At 39.9% G+C, this 12233-nt stretch overlaps 1 protein-coding gene across 6 annotated transcripts; it reads left to right on the top strand.

Moving 5' to 3' along the window:
• The first annotated feature begins 3117 nt into the window (after positions 1-3117).
• LOC106587318 (uncharacterized) lies at positions 3118-12164 on the top strand. Of its 6 annotated transcripts, none has more exons than XM_082969503.1 (10): positions 3118-3965; positions 4145-4205; positions 4292-9877; positions 9985-10344; positions 10481-10555; positions 10825-10939; positions 11035-11139; positions 11252-11276; positions 11379-11413; positions 11507-12164. In XM_082969503.1, the coding sequence occupies exons 5-10, from the start codon at positions 10532-10534 to the stop codon at positions 11695-11697; spliced, it is 495 nt and encodes a 164-aa protein (XP_082825629.1). In that variant the 5' UTR covers positions 3118-3965; positions 4145-4205; positions 4292-9877; positions 9985-10344; positions 10481-10531; the 3' UTR covers positions 11698-12164. The 6 variants fall into 6 exon arrangements, with proteins under 6 accessions (XP_082825629.1, XP_082825628.1, XP_082825626.1 ...); XM_082969502.1 differs by having other exon boundaries at positions 3126-3965; positions 11249-11276; XM_082969500.1 differs by having other exon boundaries at positions 3127-3965; positions 10481-10939.
• Positions 12165-12233: the final 69 nt, after the last annotated feature.

The following is a 12233-nucleotide window of genomic DNA, read 5'->3' as shown; positions in this document are numbered from 1 at the left end:
CAGCACAGGAATGAAATAATTAACATTTATTGATCACATCTTTACTAATGCTGCAGAAATTTGCTTCAAATAAAATAAAATAAAATAAAATTTTATTGGTCACATACACATGATTAGCAGATGTTATTGCGAGTGTAGCGAAATGCTTGTGCTTCTTGATCCGACAGTGCAGCAATATTTAACAGGTAATATCTAACAGGTAATATCTAACAGGTAATATCTAACAATTCCACAACAAAACCTAATACACATAATCTAGTAAAGGAATGGGATGAGAATATATAAGTATAAAATATATGGATGAGCAGTGACAGAGCGGCTAAGATGCAATAGATAGTAAAGAATGGATACTGAAGGATACAGTATACAGTATATACATATGAGATGCATGCGAGATATGTAAACATTCTTAAAGTGGCATTATTAAAGTGACTAGTGTTCCATTTATTAAAGCAGTATCCGGATCCATTGGATGTAATGATCACAATATAGTAGCCATATTTAGGAAAACAAAGTTCCAAAGGCTGGGCCTAATATAGTGTATAAGAGGTCATACAATAAGTTTTGTAGTGATTCCTATGTTGTTGATGTAAAGAATATTTGTTGGTGCATGGTGTGTAATGAGGAACAAACAGACACTGCACTTGACATATTCCAGTTACTAATATGCATGTACCCATTTAGAAAATGACTGTAAAAACTGTTAAATCCCTGTGAATTGATGAGGAATTGAAAAATGGTGTGGTTGAGAGGGATGAGGCAAAAGGAATGGCAAATAAGTCTGGCTGCACAACCGATTGGCAAATGTATTGCAAATTGAGAAGTCATGTGACTAAATTGAATAAAAATAAGAAGAAACTACACTATGAAACAAAAAAGCTTGGGTACACCTTAAATTACATTTTGTGGAAAAAAGAAAACTCACAATTCATTGAATCAGATGGCTCATTCATCACAAAACCAACTAATATTGCCAACTACTTCAATGATTTTTTCATTGGCAATATTTGCACATTTATTGTTGTCTATTAACAATGACAAGCCACCGGGGTCTGACTACTTGGATGGAAAATTACTGAGGATAATAGCAAACGATATTGCCACTCCTATTTGCCATATTTTCAATTTAAGCCTACTAGAATGTGTGTGCCCCCAGGCTTGTAGGGAAGCAAAAGTCATTCCACTACCTAAGAATAGCAAAGCCCCCTTTACTGGCTCAATTAGCCAACCAATCAGCCTGTTACCAACCCTTAGTAAACTTTTGGAAAAAATTATGTTTGACCAATGCAATTTTACAGTAAACAAATTGACAACAAACTTTCAGCATGCTTATAGGAAGGACATTCAACAAGCACAGCACCTACACAAACGGACTGATGATTGGCAGAGAGATAGATACTGATGATAAAAATATTGTGGGGGATGTTTTGTTAGACTTCAGTATGGCTTTTGACATTATCGATCATAGTCTGCTGCTGGAAAAACGTATGTGTTATGGCTTTACACCACCTGCTATATTGTGGATAAAGAGTTACCTGTCTAACAGAACACAGAGGGTCCATACAGAAATGATTTGTCGAGATCAGTGTGGAAGAACTTGACTGGCCTGCACAGAGCCCTGACATCAACCCCATCAAAAACGGCTGGAATGAATTGGAACGGCGACTGCGAGCCAGGCCTAATCGCCCAACATCAGTGCCTGACCTCACTAATGGTCTTCAAATCAAATCAAATTGTATTTGTCACATGCGACGAATACAACAGGTGTAGCCCTTACAGTGAAATGCTAACTTACAAGCGCTTAACAAACAATGCAGTTTTAAGAAAAAAACATGTTAAGTAAAAAATAGATAAAAATAAGAAATACAAGTTTAAAAAACAAGTAATTAAAGAGCAGCAGAATGGAAGCAAGTCCCTGCAGCAATGTTCCAACATCTAGTGGAAAGCCTTCCGAGAAGAGTGGAGGCTGTTGTAGCAGCAAAGGGGTGACCAACTCCATATTAATGCCCATGATTTTGTTACGTTGTTCGAGATGTTCGACGAGCAGGTGTCCACATACTTTTGTTAATATAGTGTATATCATACACACACCACAAACACCCTCTGTACATTCTTCCTTCCTGTGATATTCTGCTCTGTTTCCTCATTCTGTGAATCAGGAACTAAACAGCTTTGTAATCTAAGTTCAATGATCATGGATATGCTATCTATCTTCATGGTGATGACTCTTGTAGGAAAATGTAAAGGCATATTATTTCCGTAGAAGGAATTTGCAGTACTGACAGATTTTCAAACCCATCTAACCCCACTGCTTCCTCTTTCTTGGTGTAGGCTCCCCATATGCTGAGGGCAGAGGAGAGGATGAGGGGCTCTACTCACTTCTGAAGCTGACTGAAGTGAGAGATCCTGTGACTGCACAGAACGGAGCTGAAGAACATGCTGCTGTTGCTGTCGAGACCTATTCTGTAGTCATGCTCAATACTGAGTATGAGGCCTTTGACCCCCAGGCCACTCAGACATAATCCACCTGCTCCCTCAGGATTGGAGTGAAAGTATGAGTTACTAGCAGCCAATAGTTACTCATAGGATGTAGATAAAGTGAGCTAAAGATAATGTTTTCATGATTGGTCTTTCATATTGGATTTAGACCAGGATTGGGTGGGGCTGCCAGGGGTTTGTTTGGGATGAAGGGTGGGAGGGGTTGAGTGTCGGTTAAAAAAACATTTGTGATTCTTATTGATTGTACAGGTTATGTGACTCAATAAAAAACTTAGCTCACAAAAATGAAGTTACATTAAAGAGAAAAGGAGGATTTACTTTCTTTTTTAATTGAATGTTTTTGTGTTTATTCGTGCTCTACTGAACATTTCCACTAGATGGTGCTAGTGCTCAGAACTACTGTTGTGCTTACTGTTTCTCTGATATATAGTGTAATATGTGTGATTACCTAATTATTTTGTAACATTGAATAAACATTGCAGAAATAAAATGTACGTGATTTTTGGGGGGGAGGGGGGGTCCATGATACTCAATCATTGCAATATGAATTGGATTATCAATAGGCGACAGTGTATACTATACATGATTAATCAAATCAAAATTAGTCGTAAATAGACATAAATGAATGGACCAGACGGTGCTTGAGGAATCAAGAGAGTAAGATATAGCACTTTCTGGGGCCCTCCCTACCCTCCGTTGTAGGTCAAAAGCCCTTAAGTTTATTTTTTCTTCCTTTTTTATCTTAAATCTGAACAGGAGTCAGTTACAGTTGGTCCCAGATCTGTGCTTGAGGGTGCAACATAGACCGATGCTCCTCCGCTGTCTGTCTCCTCCCGAATGTAAACATGGCCGTTGTGTCCATAGCAAAAAGCATAGCAAAGCCTTGGATATAATGCTGCTAGCTAGCTTAAATACGAAAGTTGTCACTGCTGTATGCCAGCAGGGTTTACGTTGTGGAGTTCTTCTCTAGTAAGATTAGTGAATTAACTCACGGTCTGCAGCGAGGCGTTCGCAAAGTTCTGCGAATGGAATGCTTGCTAGTTAGCTAAAGCTAGCTAGGTTGTTTGACGAAGTAAAACTTGCTTGCTAGCAGCTAACTACAAGGCTAGCTGGCTACTAGTAACTTGCTCGCGAGGAGGACACCCAGAGCTCGCCAGCACAGTACAGCAGCTGTGTTGACACGAAACGAAAGGAGATACACAGCAACAATCCCAGCCTGATCCAGATGGGGAAATCTATCTCTAAAAATTGACTGTATTGTTGACTACTTCACATTTTCAGCAATTTATTTTTTAGCTGTTATTGTGCTAGCTAACGTACAAGTTAGTTAACGTTTGACATTCTTTTTTCACTGAAATCTTGGAAGTATCCATTAATCATCTTTAGTTATTGGACTCAAGCTATTAATAATGTTTTCTATGAAGCCCTTGAAACCAACATTTAAATCCTACCTTCTGCCTGTACAGGTGAGTAACCTTACTTGACTAGCAAAGTTACTCTGTCCTCAGTATACTAACAGTTACTTGCTATTACTGAGCAGTTAGCTAGCTAGGATTACTTGTTCAATTCACTAGCTATATGTTGTGCATAATTTAGTTAGCTTATTATAGACTAACAAACTGTCTCTGTTTTATATTTCATGCAGACTGATCTGAAAAAAACTCCACAGCCACCTATCAAGAAGTTAGAGGCCAAGTTACTTCCAGGTGAGTTTACTGTTCCCTCTGCCACAGCTAGCTTGTTGTTTCTGACTGTTCTATTTGTAACTAACAATTATGTTCTGAATATGTAGAGGCTACATAAATTAAACCACCCATCAAAATATCCCGCTCCTGAAAAATAACCAGTAAAGGCTGACCTCATCCAGCTATAGTCTTTCTTCTCATGCTAAGGTAGAAGATGATTGATATTTCAATGACCAGCCAGTGAAAACTCCCATATCTCTTCAGCTAAATGTAATTTCTTGTTTTGAATGTGTTGTCTATCAGTGCACCTCACTTGTGGTTTTCCCCACAGGTCTTTGGCATCCCTTATTGTCGCATCATTAGGCTGTGGTAATCTCATCCAACTGAAAGTCTATTTTCTCTGGGCTATCTCAAGTCACCATGGCAATGCGGTGCCTGCCTGGCCCCCTTTTCATCACTGCAACTAACTGTGCATAATTTAGCCTTAGTTAACAATGGGCTGGTTCAGATATGCCTCCTGATTTTGCAGTCAAATCCCAGCTCAGAGAGGATGCGAGTTGGTTAATGACTGTGTCTTAAGGAGGTTACAATAAGAGATTCACAAGGGTATTTCCTGTTCACAGAGCATCGGTCACTGAAAACTATTTTTTGCCTTTTGTGTGTTTTTCTTCGCAACTTTGAATTTTTAATGCGTGGCAGGGCCTCAGGTTTGTTTACTTTTTTCCATTTTGTTGGCAGTGTTTGTGTGTGAGCTGAACTGACACCCAACCTCTCCATATTACATTTTTCTCCAGTGTATTAAGATAAACAAGGAGACATTTAAAGAGAATGGAAATAATGAAAACTCTATATGTGTCTAACCACCACTCATTAATCTGTGTACAGGGAGGGGCCATGACCCTCCACTCAATTCATGTTGCCCCCCCATAAACTATTGTTGCAAAAAAGCCAACAACATTCTTAAGCATTTCGGTTCATTCATGGCTGTTCTGGAGGCGGAAGCTCACTGATATAATGGAGCAAGATTGAGAAACACTTGACCATATAACCTTGAAGTATCATTAGGCCTATATCTGAGTCTGAGGACAAGTTGTGAATCAGAGGTTGTGCTGTGGGATGAATTTCCCTTTGAGGCGTTCACTCCTTATAATTAAGCAACAGAGGATGGACCTTCCTTCATTCTAAAATAGAAGTGCCTTGCCTGGTTGTTCTTACGCTGCTGAAATAAAAGCAAAACCTCTCTCTTGCACTCTATTGCTATTTCCTCTGCTTTGCAGGGCTCTACACTGACTTAAATTGGAAAATGTTTGCGTACACAAATACATTTAGGAGCACAATGACTAATATTTGATGTAATAAAACTAGAATCCTTCATTTTTTTAAATTGCACAGCAATATTTAGGCGCATATGTGAGTAAAACTGTCCCACTGTATAGCCCTGCTTTGGCTGTATAGTTTTACCCTTATCTATTTCAGTTGATTATTTTAAGAGGCTGGTATGTTTTATAGAGGGATACCGGTTGTTCCTTGACTGGAGGTTTAGCTATTGTTATTGCTGGGTTCTGCCAGTGTGTTTCAATGAATGCTGCCAGTGAAAGTAAACATGACTCACTCACGCAGTGCCACCTGGCCTTGCTTTACAAAATACCATAGTCACCTCCTCACCCTCAACCTGACTACGAACAGTTTAGCCTACATTGAATCTCAGGTTTGATTTTACACTATGGTCTATGATCTGATCTTTAGTTCATGGCTCTGTGAGGGTGGCCCTGAATGGATAGACTTTGGCTTTATTTGTGGGCATCCCAGCTCCTCGGTAGTGTTGCTATGCGACTTGAATGTGACCCATTCAAAAGGGTCTCTGATTGAATGATCCATTCAAGTCCACACCAAACTGACCAGACAGAGGACCACAGTGGGGCTAACTCATCTCAGCAAATCATCTCAATTGTCCTCCTCTCTCTTCTATCTTCCCCTCTCTCTCTCTCTCTCTGTTCATCTGTCCTCCTCCCTTAATTTCTGTAGTTCTCTGTTTATCTCTCTGTCCTCCTCAGATTCTCTCTTCATCCCTGGCTGGATCCTTTGCTGGGTGCCCACCTCTAATTAGTGAACTGTCTGGTTGGGTTTCTCCCTCTTCTCTCTGAATGTTTTTCTTTTTCTCCTCCTCTAGGCCTAGTTCTCTCACCCCCACACTCTCTCTCTCTCTTTGTATGTGACCTGTGTTTCTGGAGTGTGTGTTGGTGTCCAAACATAGACGACCAACATTGACTGTTTTGTTTAGGCTCCTCGCTGACACACTGTCACCTTTATGACACACGTTCATCTGAACTGTAGACATCTGTAATGATAGTTAGACAGGTACTGTAATAGATGCTGTTGTTTTCTCAGTAGGAGAATGTGAGCTGAGGCCTCTCCTGAGGCGGTGGAAAAATGTGCCTAGCAGCGATGTTTGCATGAGGCAAAGCTAACTCTCTGTACTCCCAAACACATTCTCACCTCTCTGGCCCACATACTCCTACTGTCCTCAGTCTCTCTTCACCACTTAGTTTGTCAGCACATGAGTTCTGCTCCGTTAATCACACAAGCTAGGCTAATATGGGCAAAGTCATGAGTTTCTCAAAATGACGTGTCGCTATCCATCAGCAATGTGATGGTGTTACTGGCACACTGTACTCTACTATTGTACAGGTGGAATGCTGAAGCATATCTGTCCCTTTAACTGCCATCTTTGTGTTGTGACTGAGGCATTTCTCCCTGGTCTCGTGTGACTCAGAGGATTGTGATAATCACTGTATACGGAGACCATGTTGGGTCTCTGAGCCTGTGTCCCTCACCACCAGATGTCCAAACTGTGATCTGGTCTGCTAGGTGCTGTACACAAACACAGGTGGCCTGCTTTGAAAGCTTCAAAACCCCAGGAAGCAAAGCAGGTTGTGGTTAGTTGGGTCAGTTGGCAGGAGTGATCACATGAATAGCCCTATTTGATTTAGGGTTTTGTGGACTTAGTCAAGAAGGAGAACCAGATCCTAGGAAGTGTTTGTTTCCACCAGTATGGTTACAGGATATACATGTTTTTGACATGCCAATCACACACAGGATAGGCCTTGTGATTGTTCTGAATCTGTGTTACTTCTGGTCACATGATAGACCACGACCTTGGCCAACTGACATTTATCTGAATAGGCACTGAAAGTAGCCAACTCTGTGATAAACAGAGAGTGCTATGATGTAAGCGGTTGATGACATGACCACAGTACTGTTTGTTAGATGTTGTGGTAACCCAGGTTACTTACTGGCAGAGTTGCAGTCCAGTGGGGGTGAAAGGCTGCAGTCCAGGCAGTTACTGTACCCTTTGTGTCAGACCTGTCAGCATTCTGCCTTCACAAAAGAGTTGTTAATTCATCAAGCCAGCAGATTATTAGACCCAGTTTTGGAAGTAAACACAGTAGTGATGGATGAGGGTGATGGTGGGCAGTTGCTGACTGGTCCCACAATTACAAGAGCGACAACCTATTTCTTCAGTCTCTCCTCTGTCTCTGTTCCTTGTCTGATCTTAATCCATGCTGTGAAACATGACAGTAGAACTCCACCCTACTATCCCCACTCCTCATCTTCAATAAGACTCACAGGCCATAAAGTTTTATTGTTACATTCTTGTGCATACATTAAACAACTTGTGATGCAGTGACATGGGTGATATAATGTAGCTTGTAAACAATGTTTAACATGGAGTACAGGCAAGAACAAATAGGCCTAGCCTTGGGCGTAATTCATAAGTAACATGTTCACGTTTGTTTATTCGTCATATACAAGGAGAAGCCTACACAGTGCAAGATTCACCTGCAAGTCAGCATTTCATTGCACCGTGTACTCCATGTGTATATACAGTTAAAGTCGGAAGTTTACATACACCTTAGCCAAATACATTTAAACTCAGTTTTTCACAATTCCTGACAATTAATCCTAGTAAAAATTCCCTGTCTTAGGTCAGTTAGGATCACCACTTTATTTTAAGAATGTGAAATGTCAGAATAATAGTAGAGAGAATGATTTATTTCAGCTTTATTTCTTTCATCACATTCCCAGTGGGTCAGAAGTTTACATACACTCAATTAATATTTGGTAGCATTGCCATTAAATTGTTTAACTTGCGTGAAACATTTTGGGTAGCCTTCCATAAGCTTCCCACAATAAATTGGGTGAATTTTGGCCCATTCCTCCTGACAGAGCTGGTATAACTGAGTCAGGTTTGTAGGCCTCCTTGCTCGACCACGCTTTTTCAGTTCTGCCCACACATTTTCTATGGGATTGAGGTCAGGGCTTTGTGATGGTCACTGCAATACCTTGACTTTGTTGTCCTTAACCCATTTTGCTACAACTTTGGAAGTATACTTGGGGTCATTGTCCATTTTGAAGACCCATTTGTGACCAAGATTTATCTTCCTGACTGATGTCTTGAGATGTTCCTTCAATATATCCACGTAATTATCCCCTTCCTCATGATGCAATCGATTTTGTGAAGTCCACCAGTCCCTCCAGCAGCAAAGCACCCCCACAACAGGATGCTGCCAACCCAGTGCTTCACGGTTGGGATGGTGTTCTTCGGTTTGCAAGCCTCCCCTTTTTCCTCCAAACATAACATTGGTCATTCTGGCCAAACAGTTCTATTTTTGTTTCACCAGACCGGAGGACATTTCTCCAAAAAGTACGGTCTTTGTCCCCATGTGCAGTTGCAACCCGTAGTCTGGCTTTTTTATGGTGGTTTTGGAGCAGTGGCTTCTTCCTTGCTGAGCGGCCTTTCAGGTTATGTCGAAATAGGACTCGTTTTACTGTGGATATAGATGCTTTTGTGCCTGTTTCCTCCAGCATCTTCACAAGGTCCTTTGCTGTTCTTTTGGGATTGATTTGCACTTTTCTCACCAAAGTACGTTCAACTCTAGGAGACAGAACGCCTCTCCTTTCTGAGCGATATGACGGCTGCGTGGTCCCATGGTGTTTATACTTGCGTACTATTGTTTGTAGAGAAGAATGTGGTACCTTCAGGCGTTTGGAAATTGTTCCCAAGGATGAACAAGTCTTGTGGAGGTCTACAATTTTTTTCTGAGGTCTTGGCTGATTTGTTTTGATTTTCCCATGATGTCAAGCAAAGAGGCACTGAGTTTGAAGGTAGGCCTTGAAATACATCCACAGGTACACCTCCTATTGACTCAAATTATGTAAATTACCTATCAGAAGCTTCTAAAGCCATGACATCATTTTCTGGAATTTTCCAAGCTGTTTAAAGGCACAGTCAACTTAGTGTATGTAAACTTCTGACCCACTGGAATTGTGAAACAGTGAATTATAAGTGAAATAATCTGTCTGTAAACAATTGTTGGAAAAATGACTTGTGTCATGCACAAAGTAGATGTCCTAACCGACTTGCCAAAACTGTAGTTTGTTAACAAGAAATTTGTGGAGTGGTTGAAAAATTAGTTTTAATGACTCCAACCTAAGTGTATGTTAGCTTTTGACTTCAACTGTATATCATACACACACCGCAAACACCCTCTGTACATTCTTCCTTCCTGTGATATTCTGCTCTGTTTCCTCATTCTGTGAATCAGGAACTAAACAGCTTTGTAATCTAAGTTCAATGATCATGGATATGCTATCTATCTTCATGGTGATGACTCTCGTAGGAAAATGTAAAGGTCGGTAATTATTTTTATCAACAGTTTTAAGACTTGAATAATAGGGTTTGTGAGTCTACAATCGAGGAGCTTGTTTCTAACTTTGGAAACCTTTTTCTCTCTCAAAGGGAACACTTATCTAAATTATCAAGAGAAAGAGGAAGCTATATCCCTACAATGTGAAGAGAGAATTTGGCAAGTTGATCTAGATGAAGACAACATAGTGGATTGCACTTTTAATTGCAGTCTTAGTGACAATGAGAAGAAATGTGACCGAGATTTGACGTGCAAGAATACAGCATTTGAATTAGAAAAAACCCCCTGCAAAAACATGATCAAACAATGTTCAAATATGAAATTGGAGAAACACGTCACTGGATACTTTGCATGTTTTCGCACCTTTCCATCAAACGACAAATTCATATTCCCCTTTAAACCTTCAAAAGATCAGGTGGAATCATTTATTATGGCATTTGTTGAACCAGAGTGTAAGTTCACATTTCCTAACTTTCACAATTTCTAAATGATATACAACTCACATTACAGTATACTGTACAATATATTGTATATAGACATATCTGTTTATGAAAATATTTAACATCAAATTATGTTCTGTTTCTGTAGTGGTGATACGCTACCCTGGTGTGGAAACTAAAACGTCTGTTACCAAACAGCATGGAGAATCAGTCAACCTTACATGTAATTTCACAGTAGCCAAAAATTACTCTAACTTTCCATTTTCAGTGTATTGGATCAAAACCATCAGTGGCAACAGTAGCACATGTCTTTATTCTTATTATTTTGATAGTAATGTACAATTATATGACCACCATTGTCTTATTGATGAGGCCCTGCTGAAACGAAGGTCAAATACTTCATCTGAAACCCTAACAAAACCTACATTTTATAACCTTAAGATCAGCAATGCCACATATTCAGACAGCGGACAGTATGTATGTGCCTTACAGGTGCTTAAGAATAGAAAAGGGCACTGGAAGGTAATAACTAATGTCACAGTCACTGTGAATGGAGAATTCAACAACCACACCAACAGGAATGACACAGCCTCGTTATATCCTCCTGGTGAGTCACAGTATATTGTTATTACTAATACATAAAATGATCATGAATAATACCTAATTGATCTTCATTCTGAATGCTTTGTGTTTTATTAAAAGGGGATCCTTACATAACAGCCTATGAAGTGGGAGCCTTGTTCATCTCCTGCCTGTTTGTTACTGCCATTGTCATTGTCATGATGAAAAATACCAGGATTTCGCAAGGTGAGTAAAAACCCACATACTGTATGTTCTATCATCAGGTATGTGTTGTTGTTGTTTTGAAATCATATAATGTTATTGACATGGGCTTTCTGTTTCTTTCTTCCTCCAGCAGAATCTCACACTCTGAGAATGAAAAGGTATTTCATTATTTGAAAATAACATTTCCGATAGCCATGAATTAATTACATGTTTCTGATATGGAATTTTATTATAATAAATACTTTATTTAATCATTGCAGAGAACAAGATGGAGAGGAGACTCTTAACTCAGACTGTAAGTTGGCATATTATTTCCGTAGAAGGAATTTGCAGTACTGACAGATTTTCAAACCCATCTAACCCCACTGCTTCCTCTTTCTTGGTGTAGGCTCCCCATATGCTGAGGGCAGAGGAGAGGATGAGGGGCTCTACTCACTTCTGAAGCTGACTGAAGTGAGAGATCCTGTGACTGCACAGAACGGAGCTGAAGAACATGCTGCTGTTGCTGTCGAGACCTATTCTGTAGTCATGCTCAATACTGAGTATGAGGCCTTTGACCCCCAGGCCACTCAGACATAATCCACCTGCTCCCTCAGGATTGGAGTGAAAGTATGAGTTACTAGCAGCCAATAGTTACTCATAGGATGTAGATAAAGTGAGCTAAAGATAATGTTTTCATGATTGGTCTTTCATATTGGATTTAGACCAGGATTGGGTGGGGCTGCCAGGGGTTTGTTTGGGATGAAGGGTGGGAGGGGTTGAGTGTCGGTTAAAAAAACATTTGTGATTCTTATTGATTGTACAGGTTATGTGACTCAATAAAAAACTTAGCTCACAAAAATGAAGTTACATTAAAGAGAAAAGGAGGATTTACTTTCTTTTTTAATTGAATGTTTTTGTGTTTATTCGTGCTCTACTGAACATTTCCACTAGATGGTGCTAGTGCTCAGAACTACTGTTGTGCTTACTGTTTCTCTGATATATAGTGTAATATGTGTGATTACCTAATTATTTTGTAACATTGAATAAACATTGCAGAAATAAAATGTACGTGATTTTTGGGGGGGAGGGGGGGTCCATGATACTCAATCATTGCAATATGAATTGGATTATCA

The sequence above is a fragment of the Salmo salar genome, chromosome 26, assembly GCF_965601325.2.
Source record: "Salmo salar chromosome 26, fSalSal1, whole genome shotgun sequence".
Taxonomy (NCBI): Eukaryota; Metazoa; Chordata; class Actinopteri; order Salmoniformes; family Salmonidae; genus Salmo; species Salmo salar.
This window is presented reverse-complemented; position numbering and strand designations above follow the sequence as displayed.

What these genes read in the sequence shown, in the direction of transcription:
- LOC106587318 (XM_082969499.1), top strand. Translation starts at nt 9,820, where the DNA reads ATGATCATGGATATGCTATCTATCTTCATGGTGATGACTCTCGTAGGA. An exon ending in TCTCGTAGGAAAATGTAAAG is followed by an intron (nt 9,878 to 9,984) that starts GTCGGTAATTAT and finishes TCTCTCTCAAAG; the next exon opens with GGAACACTTATCTAAATTAT. An exon ending in CACACTCTGAGAATGAAAAG is followed by an intron (nt 11,277 to 11,378) that starts GTATTTCATTAT and finishes TAATCATTGCAG; the next exon opens with AGAACAAGATGGAGAGGAGA.